Raw genomic sequence first — 22,377 nt, forward strand, 5'->3', positions numbered from 1 at the left:
AATTATATATACCAGTGATGGCGAACTCCGGTCCTGGATAGCCTCAGCCCTGCGGAGTTCAGCTCCAACCCTAATAAAAACTCACCTGCCTGTAGCTTCCTAGAAACCGTTCAGACCTTGATTTGCTTGATCAGATGTGTTTGATTAGGGTGGAAGCAAAACTCTGAAGGAATGCGGCTCTCCAGGACCGACGTTCGACACCTCTGATATATACTATATATAGGTGCATTATTCAAGTTTTGCAAAAATGTAGTTAGAGGCACGTTTAGTTTTTGAATATGAGATACAAATTTTTTAATCAGATTTTATAATGGATACTAGAGGAATGAAAAACTAGAGGAACTAAAAACTAGAGGATAGAGGGGGAAAAAACTGTTACTAATTTCAAGGCCCCAATTAGAACCTTAGTGTGTTTCTTTTCTCACAATGTTCGCGATTGTCTGATGACAGCCCTGCTAAAATGGGAGTTTCCAAAAATTTAATTTGCCAAATTAATTTTCATTTGATCATTTGCCATCACTTTTTGACGCACAGGGTAGCCTACCCCTTTAGCATAATTTTTCGATGTGCAGGGTCCTCCATTGCTTTAAATAAGAAACCCTTGACTTATACAATTTTATCACCATGATTAAATTATATATTTGGTCATAATACTGCCATTATTGCATATATGTTGCAATTTGATTTTTCAATGTAAACAGTCACACCAGTTTTATTTACACTACACTATTTACACATTTATGAGCATGTAACCCAACCCCTGCCCCTATACCATTTGTCAATAAAACACAAAATATAACAGGCAGATACAGCTACAGTCATAATTTATTCAAAAAAATATTAATATTCAAAGTCTTCCAAGGCAAAAAGATAGATTTGTGAGAGGAATAGATGCGATCACCGTCTGCATCTGCCGTAAAGCTCAGATCCTGTGTGCAGTCTGTGCACAAATTCAAAAAATGCCGCCAGAAGAAGCCTTACGTCAGCCTTGGTTGTGAAATGCTATTGGCTCTTGTTGGTCTCGAGTCGTGACCGATTGCGTCATGCTAATGTATGGGAGTATCTTTTTGAATGAGATGCGAGCGCTTTAACGGAGTGGGATCATTTTATGGATTCAAATATTGTATGGATTCAGAAGACTTGGAATGTAACAGGACTTATTTGTAATGCTTTTATACTGCTTTTTTATGGTCAGTTTTTGCAATAAATACCTGTGACTGTACTTTTATTTGCCTGCTACGTGTTTTATATTGTTCAGAAGTGGGTAGGTTTAGGGTAGGGGTGGGGTTAGGTGATCCAATGAAAGTATACATTTTTATAAAATTATTTCAATTATTTCAAAACAACTGAAAACAATGGAGGACCCTGCATGTCGAAAAGTGACGCTAAAGGGGTACCTTGAGCGTCAAAAAGTGACGCCAAAAGGTCCTGACCAAGCATCAATATGTGATGAGTTGGGAGTGAGAAAGTGTTGGTTGAATATATTATGATACATTGTCCTATCTGAGTTCACTTGACTTCTATCATGTCACACAGCACCCCATCCATGCCCTCATATTCACTCCTTTTGTTTCTCTTTCTGTATTAAAGGTGACATATTATGCCCCTTTTTACAATATGTAATAAAAGTCTCTGGTGTCCCCAGAATGTGTCTTTGAAGTTTCAGCTCAAAATACTCCACAGATCATTTATTATATAATTTTGAAAATGCCTATTTTGAGTGGAAGCAGAAACAAGCTGTTTTTCGGGCCTGTCTCTTTAAATGCAAATGAGCTGCTGCTCCCCGTCCCCTTTTCCAGAATAGAGCTGCGCCTTTACAGCTCGTATCTGCTAAAAACATCTGTTTTGGTTCTGATTATCATGTTTATCGCGCTGAAATCATTTTAAACCATATGAGTTTAAACTTCAGATATAAGGTTTTCTGAGCGCACACATCTGATGCACACGGACAGAAAGCGGCTGTCACAGCATGCGAGTACTAAACTAAGTTCTCATTCACACACAAGTTTACATTAGAAACACACAAGTTACAAAAACAGTCGGTTATGTCTGTGAAGGTAAACAGCTGGGAAATAAATCGCTTGTTTATTTTAGATCTGTGTGGCAGCAGCAATATACAGTAGCCTAAATAAATCAATAAATCCACTGCTCTGTTGTCTCCTCTGAGGCTGGGACTCTAAATATTGTTCTGTGCTCGTCTGTGCAGCCAAAGACAGAACAGTTAGCATGTTTTGCTCAAACGTTCGCCATGGCATTAGAACTGGTACACCGTTGTCGCTTGTGAAATCAAATGACGGTGCCTTGAGTGGAAGTTTACAGATTAAGGGGTGGTAGTATTATAATGAGATCCCTTTGCCACGTCACCAAGGGAGCGAAATCAGACGTGCTCGTTTTCTCAGACGCTTGCAGAAAAAGGCTTACCTAAACAAAGTGATTGGGTTAATCTTTTTCACGTTTCCTTGGTTGGTAGATGCACCAGGGACCTGATTATAGCCCTTAAAACCTGGAAAAGTCAGATTTGCATGATATGTCACCTTTAAAATATCTCCATCTCTTAATTTTTGTCTTCCAGCAGCCCTGTGGTCCACACACTGTTTGATCCATAGACTATGTCTGCTTGCCGCGCTCTCTCTCTCTCTCTTTGAAGTTGTTCCAGGGCACGTCTGTGAGGTGTGTCAGACCTTGGCGGCCACTCTCCCTTTGGCATTCAGCAAATTCACATCAATCAGGTCAGATGATCACTGAGCAGTATGTGACCCCTCCTTCCCCAGAGAGACCTGTACTTAAGAGCCCTGACCGGTGCCACGAGCTCAAGCTCCACGTTATCTACTCCACTTTTATCTACTCCATGTCATGCTAATCCCCTTTCTATTTTGCTCATATCATTCTGAAATGTAAACCTGTGAAAGTCGTTGTCATCCTTTCAGCTAGAGTCAGTCTCAGTCTATTCTGAGCCAAAGGCTGGATGTGGGCTGTGGCTGATGCATGTCTAAATCACAACATAGGAAATCAAATTTGACCCAAAGGCTTGCATATCAAATCACTAAAACAGTGTTAAAGAAAAAAATGAGTGTGATGCAGCATCTGACCAACATCCAAGACACCAGCTCTGAACTACATAACTACATGTCATCTATAATTTATACAAACTGTAATTAACTGGTCAGAGAAATGAGACAACAGTGAACAACAGTAATGTGAATTGACCAGATATATGATTTAGTAAATATTTAAGAAGAAAAAAAATTAATACATTTTGTGAAATTAATGCTTAAAATGAGTCAAAAAATGTGCATTTGGAATACAAACAAATTACATTTATATTCAAGACGCATTTTAAGAATTTATGACTATTATTATTGGAAAATAGATTGAAAAGAGAACACTGCAGTATATAAATTTCATTCACACTAAGAAAAAATGAAAAGCTTGAGAACAATGAACAATTTTGACCACTGTATGAGACAAAAAAGGAAACTAATGTTTGTTCTTTAAGGACTCAATTCTAAGTCTAATAACTGTCATTAATAGCAATAATAATAAAAAAATAAAAAAATAAAAAATATTTTAGCTTAAATAATTATATTGATTCCACAGTTGTGAAATTGTTTGCCACAATAACTGAAATATAATGAATAAAATATTGCAAAACAGTATCACACAGGTCATGGTTGTACACATGAATAAAAAATAAAATAAAATAATTGATCGTTGTAATAAAATATGCTGTCTCATTTTCTTATAGCCTTGAGACTTTTCATGTTCCTTTTGTTAATTGTTCTCACTCTCTGTTCAAGCCTCCCTTTGCTTTTTATACCCCAAAAATCTCCATCTAAAACAGCTGCCTATGAGTCACAGTTGGGGTCGGATGAGATCCTCACTGCTTTTACAATGCACAGAGGAAGGCTCCCAGCTCCGTCAGCTCATTAAAAACACAACATGCCCACATGAACCCATAATAACACAGATCATCATACTTCTTCAAACACACTCTTTACCTCAGGCAGGCCACAAGATGAGATGAAATGGAAAAAAAAAATCCAAATCCCCAGACGAAGAGAAAAAAGCCCAATAAAGTAATATAATCATAATGAGACTGCTGGTTTATTTCCAAACAACATTATTTTCGTCAGTCGATTCTCCTTGAAGATCTTGACTCTGTCAAATCATTACTAAAGCGCCATGCCATAAATAACCAAAAACACCCAGCAAGCCTCTCAACAGCTATGAGGCACGTCATTGTTCCCTCTCATTTATCCATTATTGTCAAGGATTTACAACATCCGCTTACTTGTGCCATGTGAACAGACTGTTCAACACTCACCAGAGATGTAGATTAATAATATAGCTGTTTAATTATTTCCTGATAAAACCTAACCAAGACATTCATAAAAATAACGAATAGGAACATTAACACAAAAACATCCTCACATTGTTTGCCAGATGAGAGCATTAAATCGAGAGGGTCTGGCTCTGTACCTTCTATAATCCTTGGTTTTGGACACTCGCCGTCTACAGTAATCGTTCTCTCTCCAGTAGTGTTTCATCCAATGCATATACTTCATAATGAGATATACATATCCCTGCATGCTGGACAGAAAGCAAATCCACTCAATCACACACACACATGCTCTCATACATGCCTACCTCTTGTGTTGGTCGCCATGTCTGCCACCTTCTGAAAGGCATCCAGAAATGCCACTGCTGCTAAAACCGTGGTTCTAAAAAACAATGAGGTAAATTAATGACGATGTCTTTTCTCAGCATTCAATAAAACCCTCCTCACATGACAGGTGCGGATGTGAGCCGGAGACTGAACTTACCGGAGTTGAGAGTGCAACTTGGTGGCCTTGGCACTGAAGTCTTCCCAGACAGGATATGAACACTACAAAAGAACAAAGACACAAGGTGAGTTGTGAATGTGCACTTTGTGTAAGTATGAATTCAATGTACAAAGCACTAAATGTGTCTTTTTTTTAGGTTCAGTGCATTGTTCGTACACTAATGTTCAAAATGTAGAGCCAGTAAAAAAATGTATGTTATGTAAAACAGTAATATTATAAAATAGTATTGCAATTTAAAATAACCGTTTTCTATTTTAATATATTTTAAAATGTATTTTATTTCTGTGATGACAAAGCTGAATTTTCAGCATCCCCTGGTGAAAAAATAAATATACTAAAATGTATTTGAAATACATTTATTTCATGCTAAGCATTATACAAATATATTTACATATTTATGTACTTAATAAAAATGCAATTTTTAATAATATACTAAACTGGTATACTTAAAGTCTGCTAAATTGGAACAACTAATTTTGTACTTACTGCACTTTAATTGTGCAGAAGTAGTGCTGAAGTCCAACAAAGACATACTGAAGTATATCTGATTGTGCTAAAGTGCAACTATTGCAAGTATACTTGAAATTCCTTGCATTTAAAGACTGATATTATTCAAAGATCATACAATCCTCATCAGTAGTGACATTAAAACACATTTTAGACTTAATATTAAGAAATGTGCATTGTGCACAAGTAGTACTCCAAATAAAGTTTAATTATAATTTTTATATCAGTAAGTCGTGAGCGATATGTCAGTAAATATGTTAACATATTTGAACTATACTCAGTATGAAATAAATGTATGTAAATAAATACATTATTTTTTTTCTAGGGTCATTACTCCAGTCTTTATTGTCACATGATCCTTCAGAAATCATTCTAATATGATGATTTGCTACTCAAGAAACATTTTTTTATCATTCTTCATTCAACCTTATCATCAGTACTGAAACCAGCTGAAAACCAGTGCTTCACTCTTAAAAATAAAGGTGCTTCACGATGCCATAGAAGAACCTTTTTGTCTAAATGGTTCCAAAAAGAACCTTTAGTATCTTAAAAATAAAGGTGCTTAAAAGGTTCTTCACAGCGATGCCATAGAAGAACCATAAAGGTCAATTTGGATTTGATCAAGTATGTGTAGTCATTGCAGCAGGATGTTAGCTAGAGATTAAAAATAACTGTAGTCATGTGAGCCTTTACATACATAATGTGTGTGTCTATATGGATATAATAATTTGGGGGGATGTGGTCTGTCCTGGGGCAGGAACAGGAGTGTCGTCTGGTGATAAGGGGATGAGCCATGTACATTTCTGCCCAGTTGCCACGGAAACGCAGCAGATGAAGTATTCTGTGTGAAGTCTGCTTTACAACAGGCCATGGGCTAAATGCAATATCACAGTAGCCGAGCAGAAACTAACAAGCATGACGACTAGTACACACTATCTTGTGACTGTCATCCTAAGCTATAATGGTGTTTTTCTCTCTCAAAATCACTTCAATAAAAATCTCACTTCAAAAATGCATTTTTTATATATTTTTTCTGCTATTAAATTTTCTTCTTAAATTGTTCAAATGCAGATTTTGAATTTTGAATTTGGCGCTTTATTTTAGCACTAAATTTTGCAAAACATCATCATAATAACAAAACATGGTACAAGGTATTGTTGTTGGACATGAAGAAATGGTAACCTAAAAATGAGCTTCATGTTGTAACATCTACACGTCCACATGAATTTTATCAAAATAAAAAAATGTTACCTTTTTGTCTAAATGGTTCCAAAAAGAACCTTTAGTATCTTAAAAATAAAGGTGCTTAAAAGGTTCTTCACAGCGATGCCATAGAAGAACCATAAAGGTCAATTTGGATTTGATCAAGTATGTGTAGTCATTGCAGCAGGATGTTAGCTAGAGATTAAAAATAACTGTAGTCATGTGAGCCTTTACATACATAATGTGTGTGTCTATATGGATATAATAATTTGGGGGGATGTGGTCTGTCCTGGGGCAGGAACAGGAGTGTCGTCTGGTGATAAGGGGATGAGCCATGTACATTTCTGCCCAGTTGCCACGGAAACGCAGCAGATGAAGTATTCTGTGTGAAGTCTGCTTTACAACAGGCCATGGGCTAAATGCAATATCACAGTAGCCGAGCAGAAACTAACAAGCATGACGACTAGTACACACTATCTTGTGACTGTCATCCTAAGCTATAATGGTGTTTTTCTCTCTCAAAATCACTTCAATAAAAATCTCACTTCAAAAATGCATTTTTTATATATTTTTTCTGCTATTAAATTTTCTTCTTAAATTGTTCAAATGCAGATTTTGAATTTTGAATTTGGCGCTTTATTTTAGCACTAAATTTTGCAAAACATCATCATAATAACAAAACATGGTACAAGGTATTGTTGTTGGACATGAAGAAATGGTAACCTAAAAATGAGCTTCATGTTGTAACATCTACACGTCCACATGAATTTTATCAAAATAAAAAAATGTTACTGAATCAACCCAAATATATTAAGTTCCACCAACAAAACTAAATTTAAGGATAAACAGTTCTTTAAAGAAACAATTGCAGGTTACCACATTGTATACTATGGTATGAAGTTGATATTGTAATCAGCTACCAAAATATTAGCAAAAGTTATAAAGTATCACCTTGTTACTAGTATGTTTTTGAGATGTTAAATCTCCTACTATTATCACTCAACATATATTAAACGTCATATTGTGATCTCACTATCACTGTCGCATCTCCACTTCCAGCTCTGTTTACAGTATCTCCATGTACCTGTGTCACTGCTGGTCAAGCAGCTTCTGGCCACAGCTGTCTTAAGACCGCCAAGCTCAGTTGATCTTTGAGCAGGGCAGATACCGACTGCTGTGTGTCTGCACTTCAGAGCATAGCTGGAGGTCAAGATTGTGCTCAGCAAGTGGAAAAAGACCCCTCCCCTTCCTCTTACACCCACACATTACCCAAATACCCCCCTGTGCCATCTCTCACCTTGCCCCACAGTCAAAAGAAGCAAGAATGATTTTGAGCAGGGGTGGGCAAACTCGGCCCTTCCAGGCAACTTTCCTTCAGACTTTAGCTCCAACCCTAATCAAACACACCTAAACCAGCTAATCACTGTCTTCAAGACTACTAGAAGGCTACAGGCAGGTGAGTTTTATTTCCAAATCTCTGCAGGAAAGTGGCCTGGAAGGACCAAGTTTGCCCATCACTGATTTTGAGATACAGAGAAAAGGGACTGACGCATGGGGACCAGCTAAAGTGCTGTTTGGATGGGATTCATTTCATACATGATGTCAGAGGTACTATTTTTAATGCAGAATGACTGTCATTTTGTTTACTGAATCGGACAGAATCAAGATGTCAAAATTTTTACTAAGGTGGGAGTGTCTGTTATCTGGATGAGGAATAAAGAAATATGAGGTTGTAGAAACCCCACTGAAATAGACAAGCAGCCTCTCTTTATTATTAACTCCATAATAGCATGGGATGTCAACAGTACTGTTATTTTACCCAAAAAGTTGGCAAAAAAGTCTTGGCAAAATTCAGCTTTGTAAAAAAATTTACCTTTAGATACGGCACGTAATTAAGGGGGGGAAAAATGAACACTGTAAAAAATTGTCATAATTTTTACCGCCCCCTAAAAAGACATCATTGACATTTCCAAAATTCCCTATATGATGGTTTTGGATTGGTTTATGACTAAGTTCTAAATATATGCATTTGCCTAACTTTTTATGTTTTATGTTATATCTTATGTTGTAAATTTTTTGTTTTGGTGCTTTGTAATTACGTGTATGACACTATATGCACTTCCATATATTAGTATTTCTTTACTGTAAATTTAAGTTTAATCCATAAAACCTCAAATGTTGCTACTGTAACCACAACAACTCTTTTTTTAATTATTTAAAATTCAATTAGATTCAAAGTAGTGCGTTAAAAAGCAGATATGTTTGTTTTAGATGGGATTAAAATACAAAACTGTCAAGTTTTGAGAAAGAGACAAACAAGAGATAGAAAGAAAGAAAGAAAGAAAGAAAGAAAGAAAGAAAGAAAGAAAGAAAGAAAGAAAGAAAGAAAGAAAGAAAGAAAGAAAGAAAGAAAGAAAGAAAGAAAGAAAGAAAGAAAGAAAGAAAGAAAGAAAGAAAGAAAGAAAGAAAGAAAGAAAGAAAGAAAGAAAGAAAGAAAGAAAGAAAGTGTAGGACAAGCACAGAGGGGCACAGTCACTGGTGACCCTACAAAAGCTGCTACGCTGACAAAGATGGTGAGCGTCTCTCCTTTGATCCAGCATTTCGTCCTGCTTGTTTGATGTCTGCTAATTTGCTCTGAAATCTGAACACGTTACTCCCGGGGGACCCCTGCACTGTTTGAAGTACCCTAATCTGCTGCACGGGACCGAGGTTCACCACCTTCAGGGGGCATGTAGGAGAGTGATAAGCCACAAGACCCACCTCCATCATCCATCCCCGGACATTAGCATATTCACTAGGCTAATCCAATAGCAGGGCAGCAATGATTCCACTTATGCAAATATTGTTGGCTGGCTCATTTTCACTACAGTGATTTCCCATCTTTCTATCCCTTTCTTTATTCAATCTCTTTCTTGACTTGCCAAGTGATCCACAAACAATTGGATAAGTACCTCTCCCCACCATTTGAGATAAGACATGCTCAGATGGGCCCTGTAAAGGAAGCAGGCTATTTTCGGTTTTGCCAAACCAAGTGGAAAAACGGCATTAAAGGTGAATTTTAATAAGGCCAAAAAAAAAACGATGATAAAAGCTTAAGCCATTTCATGCATTCTGCCAACATTACCACAGCTGGCAGCTGCTGAAGGATTTAGCATTTGGGTCAATGACAATTAGACAAGAGAATCCGAGATAAAGAAAAGAAAAAAATCTTTTAAAAATCGAATGCATGTGCCAATGGTTATATTCATGTTGGATACATACTGTATAGTTTTTTAAAAACCTTTACACCATTATTTTCAGCAAAAAAAAAGTAAACAAAATAAAAAAATATAATCAAGTAACCATCAAAAAAAGTATTAATATTTTTAAATATATTTTTAAGTTTAACAGACTTATCGTGAATTGTTAATTCATAAAGGTTAATAAACGTAATTCAAAACTAAATTTCACAATTGTGGACAACACAAAAAGTGTGTGGCACACCTTCCAAAACACCATGGCTGTGCATGTACCCAAGTTTAAAAAAAAGCTATATCTTTAAAATACATTTATTACATATCAAGTATAGTTCAAATCTATTAACATATTTACTGACATATCGCTCAAGACTTGCTGATGTAAAAATTAGAATTATACTTTATTTGGAGTACTACTTGTGCACAATGCACATTTCTTAATGTTAAGTCTAAAATGTGTTTTAATGTCACTACTGATGAGGATTGTATGATCTTTGAATAATATCAGTCTTTAAATGCAAGGTATTTTAAGTATACTTGCAATAGTTCCACTTTAACACAATCAAATATACTTCAGTATATCTTTAGTTGGACTTCAGCACTACTTCTGCACAATTAAAGTTCATTAAGTACAAAATTTGTTTTTCCAATTAAGCAGACTTTAAGTATACCAGTTTAGTATACCAAAAGTACAATTCAATACAGATGTTCATCCTACTCTACATCTACCTGCCATGAGCAATATTATTCTCTAGAATCATAATCTAATTTAATTGAATCAGAGCATCCAAGGACCTGCTCTACCCTAGTGAAAAATAAATAAAATAAATTCTTATTAAGTACATAATATGTAAATGTATTTGTAATATATACATGTAATATAAAAATAAATGTATTTCAAATACATTTTAGTATATTTATTTTTCACTAGGCTAGAGCAGGTCCTTGGATGCTCTGATTCAATTAAATTATATTATGATTCTAGAGAATAATATTGCTCATGGCAGGTAGATGTAGAGTAGGATGAACATCTGTATTGATCAGCCACTGCATTTACTCTCATTGGCCTTAAATACATTCTGTCAGCCATTATCCCTGATTCTGTTGTAGAGGTGTACAGGACAAACAACCCTGTGCCTTGATAATGTGGTGAGGATTAAATTCAATTGATTATGATGATGGCCCTTTCAAAGGTCAGCTCAATGTGTTCAGAGAAATACTCCTTGCTCAATTTGAGCTCCATCATTGTCAGTGATCCTTAAGAAAATCCACTAACTCCTCAGCTTCAAAACTACAGTATGTCTGCTATGTAGTATCTCTAAACCAGACTACAGAAGTGACACATGAAACTAAAAATGATAGATCTAGAGACCAATACATGTCTATGAAATCACCAGAGAAGACAGAGAAGAATTTTCCTACTATTGATCTGGCTTAACAAAGGAAGCCCTCTCTGGCATCGTTCTTGCTAATGAAATCTCACGAGGAGCCACTGCCTCAGAGCTTAAAGACACATTCTGTCAAAGTTCAACTCACTCATTTTCATTTTTGCTCTGAAAATGAATAGCTCACTGCTGGTTTAATTCCTCTTTTCTTCCCCACTGCTTTCATTGGTGATTGCGGAAGACAAAAAGCAGTGCTGCATTAGACTAATTCCATTACTACAAGTGAATCAATTCAAATGGTGAACAATAGCTCCAGCCATTAAACAATAATGGATTTTATATTATAATTATCTAGAGTATCACTTTTGCATCTGAAGTCTGTTGTCAGTCTTTTCATTTCTCTACTATTTCCAAGCTCATGTATTTGGTACTGTATAATTAATTTCTCTTGAAGCTTACTTTGTTCTTAAGATCTTATTACTAGAACTGTGTTTTAACACAAACATTACTCTAGAGGTGTAGCTCACCTCTTACAACAGTGAAAAACTAAAGACTTTTGTTGAGAGCTACAGATTCTAAAAGATAAGAGTCATATAACTTTCATTAAATCAGAGATTCATACTGGGAAGAATCACATGACTGTAATAAGTGATCCATGAGGACTGTGCCCTGATCAGTAGCTCATTAATAAGTTCTTAAGAGGGCCTCGTTGTTAATATTTTCATTATCGCCATGTGAGTTGTGAAGGTTAAATGTAGGTGATGAATATTTAAATATTTAGCTGGTTATCTATAATATTCACCACTCTCAATGAGGATGTTGAGTTTTCTCACAGATTCATGAAACACTGCAAAGTTAATAATAACAAAGATGTTTATGGGGCTAAAGAGTTGCACAAAATGAAATGATATTGCTAACAGATTGTCTGTTGAGCATCATGTCTCTGACTCTCTGGCAAATCGCCAAGCTTGAATTACACTGGCAGACAGGCAGTAAATTGTTGTCAGATTGAACAGTGAGATTGTATGCTTCATAATTTATGAGCAAAGCAGCTTACTTATGCTAACATACTAATACAAACAAATTATAACACTTGAATGCCTTTTCAGCTGAACGGGATATGCTCTATTTGAATTAGGCTTCTTTCCTCAGCAATAACTATAATGAAGGGTCTGTGATAGAACCTCGGAGACCTTGATATGCTCTTGATAAGACAATCTCTGCTCCGCTGTCACCTCTACAACCAGCAGATAAAGGGATGAATGGGGGAATGGAGGAATGCACGTATTTTGAGAACAGACATCAAGGGGCTAGTGGAAGCCGTGAAACGTGATTGGCCGTCCTGCTTCCGCTGGGCTCCTTTGAAGCGGCACTGATTGGCTTTGTGCCTTTGTGGGCAGAGGACAGAAACTGCCAGTGTGTTCAAAGCTGTAAGACCCTCACTACAGTATACATGAGTCTTTGGTGCGAATGAACGAATGAATGAAAGATTGAGGCAAATCATCTCTATTTCTGACATTTACCACAGCAGCCTGAAGCCACGCTCTAAAGAATAATGGGAATCACTTAACATGAGCGCTATGCAAGCTCTTATTTTCTCTCTCTATCTCTCTTTCTCATCTATTCTCTAATATAAATGTGTCTTTCCTTGAACTGCTCATTTTCATTTCCCTTTCCTTCCATTTGGTTCCACAAATTATTTTCTAATATGCAACCATCTGTAATTTCCATAATTTTTTGTTTCCTGATAATAACAGAACATAAGGTTGAAAGCTGTTAGGCACTGACAGAGACTGATTTGAGTGTACATAAACATACAGCGGGTAAAATACTGTAATTCGTCACCCTTTTTCTCAATAAATATATTTATTAATATATAATAAGGTGCTGTTGACTTGAAATTTTCACCAGATGTCGGTAACAATCCAAGTAATCCATACATACAAAGAAAACAAAACAAATAAGTTCAGAAATTAAGTTCTGTGTAATAAAGTAGAATGACACAGGGAAAAAATATTGAACACATGAAGAAAGGGAGGTGCAAAAAGGCATGGAAAGTCAAGACACCAGCTGAAATCTATCAGTAATTAGAAAGCAATCCTATTAATCCAATATTAATCCAATTCATATTAGCTGGTTCAGTCCCAACACATACAGTACCAGGATGATGAAGATGAAACAAGGGTGGACATTTCAGCAAGACAGTGATCCCAAGCACAGCACGGAAACTCTCGATTGGTTTCAGAAAAAGAAAATAAAGCTGCTAGAATGGCCCAGCCAATCACCTGACTTGAATCCAATAGAAAGTAAGAACTAAAGATCAGAGTTCATAGAAGAGGCCCACAGAACCTTCAAGATTTGAAGACTGTTTGTGTGGAAGAATGGGCCAAAATCACACCTGAGCAATACATGCAACATTTTCTCCATACAGGAGGCGTCTTGAAGCTGCCATTACCAACAAAGGCTTTTGTACAAAGTATTAAATAAATTTCAGTAGTTCAATACTTTTTCCCTGGGTCATTCCATTTTATTACACATAACTTAATTTCTGAATTTATTTGTTTTGTTTTATTTGTATGTATGGGTTACTTGGGTTGTTACCGACATCTGGTGAAAATTTCATGTCAACAGCACCTTTAGAAATATATTTACTGAGAAAATGGTGACATGTTCAATACTTATTTTACCCGCTGTATATCTTTCTTATTCTTACACACCCAACCAACCAACCCAACTCAAATCTGTTTGTTGTTTTCCTTCCACACATTCAGTAAGGGTACCTAGTCTGATCGAAAGCTATATGACAGAAACCACTCAGAGATACTAGATGTTGTATATCCTGATGCTGTGTGTGTAATTTAAAAGGAAGGGAGGTTACTGTGATTGACTACCAGTCAGAGAAATGGTGCTACTTTAATGACAGGGTTGTCATCAAGCTGAAAGGAACAGGTGCCTTTGTGTGCAGCAATATCTGTCTCTAGCTCTGGCTAGAGCTAGTGAGAAACACAATGAAGAATGTCTAGACTCTTTCAAGCAAATTCACTAACGTTCTTTTAAAACAGTGGTTTTCAAACTTTTGAACACCAAGGACCAACGAATCCAGAATTTATTGCATTTATAATATATTTAAAAGAAATCTCTTATGTGCAAGGCTGCATTTCTTTGATCACAAAGATTGTGAAATATTTTTATAATTTAAAGTAACTGTCTTCTATTTTCATATATTTTAAATGTAATTTATTCCTGTGATGGCAAAGTTGAATTGTTGCAGCAGCCATTACTCCAGTATTCAGTGTCACTGAAATCATTATGGTATGCTGATTTGGTACTTTGAAATAAAAATAAAGACAATATTCTGTAACATTATAAATGTTTTTACTCTCACTTTTGATCATTTAATGCATCCTTGCTGAATAAAAGTCTTACAGAGAACCATCTCTGAGGATCCTTGAACACCTTGTTTTAATGGCCACTTTCTGTTCAGAGGCATTTAAATGTATTTCTGATGTCAAGAACATGTGCCTCTCCTGTCCCTTAATTGACACTGCATTTAAACCTTTCTGTTAACACCCCTGATCCTTATGCATTAGGCTGCACCATGTGTGAAAGAAGGGTCTTTAAAAATGAAATACTGTTTAGATTGATATGCATTCAGATGCAGGATCATCTGAGCTTATAAGGCAACCCAGATGGGGCTCAAACCCACAATCCTCAGCTCCAAATCTGATGAGGCCACTGGGCTCATATGACAGTATTCCCAACAGCAAAGCTCCCCGCTTTGAACCTGAGCAGTAAAATGTTCATTTGACACATATTTCAGTGCTTACCCATCATCAAGCTTTGGGAGATTTTCCTCATGTCAGCAGACATAAGAGATGAGATGAGTTTAACGAGCCAAACAAAGACGCACTGAGTATTCCTGGAATATTGCCAAGAAAATTCCTCCATCCAAAGCAACTTGATTCATCTTTAACGAGCTTAACAAGAGGCTGGTGAAAACACATGCTCATCTCAGGGCTTTCCCAAATTAAGAAATAAAGAGATAAATAATGAGTGGACATGAGTTGAGTGGTCATGAGGATTCTCAGCTTCACTGCTTGACCAAAACAGTAAAGCCCCGTTCACACCGAGAACAATTACTATAACTATATTAGCATCCACGCCAACGCACAATAACATTCTGTCTATTATAAGATTACAGCAACTATGTCATCTGCCATTTTAAATGATCAAGCTCTTTAAATGGGGTGGGTTCTAAATGCCAGTCAATGCTTTTATCATTCATTAGCTAGAAAAATCATTTTGAATGTGGTTCCAACAATGCTGTGCCTCATTGCTGTTACTATTATCGTTATGGTGTGGACTTTCCTACTCTCAAAAAATTATTACAACTTTATAGTTAAAGTTTTCATTACAGTTTTTGTACTTGGTGTGAATAAGCCTTAGGACAGGACAAGAAAATGATTTTGGTTAACCTAAATTTGGTTACTAGCAAGAAACATTTACAGCTGTTTCTTCAATTATGGGCACTTCCAGCTGTGTGGACTCTTCTAGTCTGTGTTATTTGTCCACTAATAATGGCCAACAGTGAACATATATGCATCACAGGAGCACTGTTCCTTTTATTTCTGAAAGAAAATAATGCAAATTCAAACTGCTCTCCCATTTCTGCCACATGTCAAATGATACTGTTTAATAACATTCTACGGTGTGAATGACATTTTAAACATTTACATTACAATAGCCAATTTCCTAGCTAACATTTTATGTATTTTAAATACACACACTAATTTATATTTGTATTAAATTATACATAAAATTCTCATACTTTGCCTGGATTGACAGAATAGTGGCTAGGAAATAAGGCCCATTATAACTGTATAACATTTACCTTTATATTTACATCTTTATATTTTTAAGCATGCATTATATGCCATAATTCATGACAATTCATATAAAACAGTGATTGATATTTTTATGATGGATTCTCATATTTTTTAATTAATGTGATATTAATATAACCAAAAGACAAGGTTGAAATCAAATTTTTTTTTTTTACATTTAAATGTAATTTTAATAAAAATCAACCCTAGCAACACTAAAGCACCCAAAGTCAAAGAAAAACCCTCATTATACCATGATCCCAGTTCTATCTCCAGACAAACATTCAAAGGATTACTAAAGGCATAGCTCAGATTCAGTAGCCAGGCAGAATGAGATCTGGACCGAGTGTGTGAGTCTATATGAGCGACTCTGCTCTACAGGCTGGTATGCACAACTCAGTGTGAGGCATGCGAATGTAAACAGCAGTGATATACAAAAGGTCCAGCTGGCAAACAGACAACTGTGTGCTTGTGTCATCATCACATCTAATGCTGGTGTCCCTCTCTCGCTCGCTTAGGGCCCTTTCACCTAAAGAATGGGGGTAAGAATGTGGGCCTAAATATGACAGCCCGCCCCACTCCTCAACCCTTTCCATCTCATTTCTCCTTCCCCCTCCCTTCAAATCCGATCATCCTCCCCCCATGATCCAGAGCCATACTCATAACAACCCTTTTACAGCAATGCCCTCCCAAGAGCGGGACACAAAAATACACGTACAGTACAGTTCTGTATCAAAATCATACCGACATTTATTTTGAAATCGAATTGATGTTCACATTCCCCTGTGGAGTTAAATAAGAGTCCTAAATGGCGTATTCCTGTTCCTATTTGGCAGGAAGCAAGCTATCATTCACGTACAGTTCAATTTCTTCCCACAGGCTAATTTCCAAACAGCATCCTTCAGATCTGCTGGGTGATGAAGAGCGCTAGAAGAACAGTAAGCTGAATCTATACTTTATTGATTCTGTTGAGAAATTTGGGCTCCTTGTTTATTCCAGTACTGTTGGGATCTCAGAGAAGGAACAAAGAAGATCCAACTGACATTCTAGTGATGAGACACATATGACAAGTGAGCTGGCAATACCCACAGGCTACCCACATCCCACAAACAAAGACATGCAAAGGCAGAAGCAGAGAGAAGACAGTGGTAGATTTTAAAATCTTGGCTCTTGAACAGTAACTTCATTTTTAGATTCTTTACTGAATGAATTGCCAGCACTTTCTTTGCGTAATCATCATAAAATTGTTGAACTTAACTCTCTTTACAGTCCTCAGCTGTGTTCCTGCTTTTCCCATCTCAGTACAGCAACATCAGAGGATGGCGAGGGCAACCCGAATGTCTGCACAGAGTGAGCTTGAGCGAGACCAAGAACAGCGCAGCACCTGAATCAACCCACATCTTAAAGCTGAAGCCTGGATCTAGGTCTCTCAGACAGTGCATCTCATTCATGACTGAACTGCGCCAGACACCATGTGCCAATGCCACTGTCTGCTCAATATCATTCAACAGACATGCATGTCATGACCCATATTTCGCAATCCCCATTTACAGTAACAGCATGGAAGCAAATTGGACCACGAGTGTGCTGGAGAAGCAAGAGTTAAATATTGAATGAGAAGAGAATATCTTTGTAAGCAGAGCAGAGAGAACAGATGCAGATGCTGCTCAGAGCTGTTAGACCTTAAGAAAATCACGTCTTTTTGTCAATACAGTAAAAAGACCGTGATAGTAACACACAGCTTCAGGGCTTCTCAAGAGAGACAAGATATCTGGACGCTATTGGATTTCGCTGGCTGAATGTTATTGCCAGAGCGTCAGTAATGCATGGAAACGAGTCCCGAAACCCGGTCAACACTCAAAACGAATGTGCGTCCTTTTCACCATGTGGTTAAAATATTAAACCCGACAGAAGATCAATACGGTGTTTTCATGCGAGCGCGGCCGCTCTTCTACGCTCATAGACCCAATGATATGACGGAACGCTGCAACAAATCTCACGGTGTGTGACACTGAACGGCGCGCGGCCGCATCTGCTTAATCAGCAGCAGCTCAGTCTGTTTCCCATTGTGTGTGTGAAACCCCCTCCATTTCCATGCACAACATTCTCGTGTGGATACAGTGTATTCAGCCGCACCGGCATTAGGGCGAACCGTATCGAGTTGCCTTCATAATCTAATGTAGCCTATAACCTAATAGGCCTCTATGTACGTATGTAGGTATGCATGCATCTATCTATCTATCTATCTATCTATCTATCTATCTATCTATCTATCATAATCAGGGAGGATAGTGAATGTCATATAGCGCTCCCCCTGTCATTTAGGTCAACCAAACTGTATAACATTTACCTTTATATTTACATCTTTATATTTTTAAGCATGCATTATATGCCATAATTCATGACAATTCATATAAAACAGTGATTGATATTTTTATGATGGATTCTCATATTTTTTAATTAATGTGATATTAATATAACCAAAAGACAAGGTTGAAATCAAATTTTTTTTTTTTACATTTAAATGTAATTTTAATAAAAATCAACCCTAGCAACACTAAAGCACCCAAAGCCAAAGAAAAACCCTCATTATACCATGATCCCAGTTCTATCTCCAGACAAACATTCAAAGGATTACTAAAGGCATAGCTCAGATTCAGTAGCCAGGCAGAATGAGATCTGGACCGAGTGTGTGAGTCTATATGAGCGACTCTGCTCTACAGGCTGGTATGCACAACTCAGTGTGAGGCATGCGAATGTAAACAGCAGTGATATACAAAAGGTCCAGCTGGCAAACAGACAACTGTGTGCTTGTGTCATCATCACGTCTAATGCTGGTGTCCCTCTCTCGCTCGCTTAGGGCCCTTTCACCTAAAGAATGGGGGTAAGAATGTGGGCCTAAATATGACAGCCCGCCCCACTCCTCAACCCTTTCCATCTCATTTCTCCTCCCCCCTCCCTTCAAATCCGATCATCCTCCCCCCATGATCCAGAGCCATACTCATAACAACCCTTTTACAGCAATGCCCTCCCAAGAGCGGGACACAAAAATACACGTACAGTACAGTTCTGTATCAAAATCATACCGACATTTATTTTGAAATCGAATTGATGTTCACATTCCCCTGTGGAGTTAAATAAGAGTCCTAAATGGCGTATTCCTGTTCCTATTTGGCAGGAAGCAAGCTATCATTCACGTACAGTTCAATTTCTTCCCACAGGCTAATTTCCAAACAGCATCCTTCAGATCTGCTGGGTGATGAAGAGCGCTAGAAGAACAGTAAGCTGAATCTATACTTTATTGTTTCCATTGGGGAATCTGGGCTCCTTGTTTATTCCAGTACTGTTCGGATCTCAGAGAAGGAACAAAGAAGATCCAACTGACATTCTAGTGATGAGACACATATGACAAGTGAGCTGGTAATACCCACAGGCACATCCCACAAACAAAGACACGCAAAGGCAGAAGCAGAGAGAAGACATTGGTAGATTTTCAAATCTTGGCTCTTGAACAATAACTGCATTGTTTGATTCATTAATGAATGAAATGCCTGCACTTTTTTTGAGGAATCATAGTTGAACTTAATACTCTTTACAGTCCACAGCTGCTTTCCTGCTTTTCCTATCTCAATATAGCAACATCAGAGGATGATGAGGGCAAACCGCATGTCTGCATTGAATCCACGTGGCAATAGGATCCAATCACAGAGCGAGCTTGAGACCAGGAACAGCGCAGCACCTGAATCAACCTACATCTTAAAGGTGATGCCTGGATCTAGTGCTCGTTCATGACTGAACTGTGCCAGACACAGAAATGAAGAGCTCTGAGGCAAACATCATCGACACCATGTGCCAATGCCACTGTCTGCTCAATATCCTCCCACAGACAAGTTGGCATATTAGCTGACCCATATTTTGCAATCCCCATTTAACAGCATGGAAGCAAATGGGACCATGAGCGTGCTGGAGAAGTAAGAGTTAAATTATGAATGAGAAGACAATATCTGTGTAAGCAGAGCAGAGAGGACAGAGCTGTTACACCTTATGGAAATCACGTCTTTTTGTCAATCTAGTAAAAACACTGTGATATTAATAGTGAGCAGCTTGAAGGCGTCTCAGGAGAGAAGTCATGTGGTCGCTATTGGGTTTCACTGGCTGAATGTTTGCCAGAGCGTCAGAAACGAATGCATGGAAACGAGTCCCGAAACCCGGTCAACATACATTCAGAACGACTGTGCGACATTTTCACGATGTGGTTAAAATATTAAACCCGACAGAAGATCAATACGGTGTTTTCACGCTAGCGCGGCCGCTCTTTGTACGCTCATAGACCCAATGATATGACGGAACGCTGCAATCCGTCAGATAGACGCAACAAATCTCACGGTGTGTGACACGGAATGGCGCGCGGCCGCATCTGCTTAATCAGCAGCAGTTCAGTCTGTTTCCCATTGTGTGAGTGAAACCCCCTCCATTTCCTCTCTACACGCACAACATTCTCGTGTTGATACAGTGTGTTCAGTCGCACCGGCATTAGGGCGAACCGTATCGAGTTGAGTGATACACAACATGACTTCATCGTTTAATGTAGCCTATAACCTATATAGGCCTGCATGTACAGTATGCATGCATGCATATATGCATATATCTATGTATGCATGCATCTATCTATCTATCTATCTATTTATCTTCTGGAGGATAGTGAATGTCATGCAGCTCTTCCCCTGTCATTTAGGTCTAACACGAATAGGCGATTGTATATTGCATTATGGTTATTTGCTCAAAGCCACTTTAGTGATAACGGGTTTGAGAGCTTCGCCATCTGCATGCTGGTCACGCTCGTGCAGAATATACGGTTACATGTGTTTAAAGCGTCGTGTCAAACCTCTCACCTTCATATCGTTGACAATCGCCTGGAATAATCCACCAAGCGCCCCGCACTCCTTCTCCACCGACTCCACGTTTATATTATCCATCTTAAGTGAATACAGATCAGAAAAAAATCCTTGTGTGAAATTACTTCCACAATACCCCGACGAGACGCGGCTTGAGAGCTAAAAGCAGAAGAGTGTTTGTGGGTGAGGGCTAGATTTCAGCAGAAATCGCTGTGTCTTCAGCTGTCGGTATGCAGTCCAGAGGATTGAGGCAGATGATGGGGAGAGACGAGAGAGGTGGGTTACTCTCTCTCTCCTCTGCTCCGGTTCTACTCTCCGCGGTTGGTGGAGGTTAGGCTCGTGGATGGCCCCGTAATAGTCACGGTCATCTTCGGACAACGATGCGGAATCGAGCTGAATGGATGTGAGAAGCGGAGTGCGTGTGTGGAGTGGTGGGTCGGTGCGGCCCCCGCGCGGCAGAGACTGGTGAGTGAGTGAAGTGAGCAGCAGCGGCGCAGCGCGAGAGGGCCAGTAACTCGATCCATGCGAATCGTATTGGGCAGAACACTTTCTCTTGTCACATGGAGGCCAGAGGGAGGAGAGATGGGACACAAACACACAGACCGATGCGAGTTATTCAGTCTGTACAGTCTGAATCTGAAAGTCTGAAATTTTCACGATGTGGTTAAAATATTAAACCCGACAGAAGATCAATACGGTGTTTTCACGCTAGCGCGGCCGCTCTTTGTACGCTCATAGACCCAATGATATGACGGAACGCTGCAATCCGTCAGACAGACGCAACAAATCTCACGGTGTGTGACACGGAATGGCGCGCGGCCGCATCTGCTTAATCAGCAGCAGTTCAGTCTGTTTCCCATTGTGTGAGTGAAACCCCCTCCATTTCCTCTCTACACGCACAACATTCTCGTGTTGATACAGTGTGTTCAGTCGCACCGGCATTAGGGCGAACCGTATCGAGTTGAGTGATACACAACATGACTTCATCGTTTAATGTAGCCTATAACCTATATAGGCCTGCATGTACAGTATGCATGCATGCATATATGCATATATCTATGTATGCATGCATCTATCTATCTATCTATCTATTTATCTTCTGGAGGATAGTGAATGTCATGCAGCTCTCCCCCTGTCATTTAGGTCTAACACGAATAGGCGATTGTATATTGCATTATGGTTATTTGCTCAAAGCCACTTTAGTGATAACGGGTTTGAGAGCTTCGCCATCTGCATGCTGGTCACGCTCGTGCAGAATATACGGTTACATGTGTTTAAAGCGTCGTGTCAAACCTCTCACCTTCATATCGTTGACAATCGCCTGGAATAATCCACCAAGCGCCCCGCACTCCTTCTCCACCGACTCCACGTTTATATTATCCATCTTAAGTGAATACAGATCAGAAAAAAATCCTTGTGTGAAA

General features: G+C 38.3%; 1 protein-coding gene across 1 annotated transcript in view; it reads right to left on the reverse strand.

Moving 5' to 3' along the window:
* The window catches only part of mtss1lb (MTSS I-BAR domain containing 2b), a 69,372-nt gene extending 47,940 nt beyond the window's left edge, over nucleotides 1-21,432 (reverse strand). Inside the window, exons 1-3 of the mRNA XM_016287226.1 lie at nucleotides 20,951-21,432; nucleotides 4,824-4,885; nucleotides 4,648-4,721 (exon numbers count right to left, since the gene is read on the reverse strand). Coding sequence (XP_016142712.1) covers nucleotides 4,648-4,721; nucleotides 4,824-4,885; nucleotides 20,951-21,034 — 220 coding nt within the window. The 5' untranslated portion in view covers nucleotides 21,035-21,432. The remainder of the gene's footprint in view (nucleotides 1-4,647; nucleotides 4,722-4,823; nucleotides 4,886-20,950) is intronic.
* Between the last annotated feature and the right edge of the window lie 945 nt (nucleotides 21,433-22,377).

This window comes from Sinocyclocheilus grahami, unplaced genomic scaffold, assembly GCF_001515645.1.
Source record: "Sinocyclocheilus grahami isolate Dianchi unplaced genomic scaffold, SAMN03320097.WGS_v1.1 scaffold219.1, whole genome shotgun sequence".
NCBI classification, from domain to species: Eukaryota; Metazoa; Chordata; class Actinopteri; order Cypriniformes; family Cyprinidae; genus Sinocyclocheilus; species Sinocyclocheilus grahami.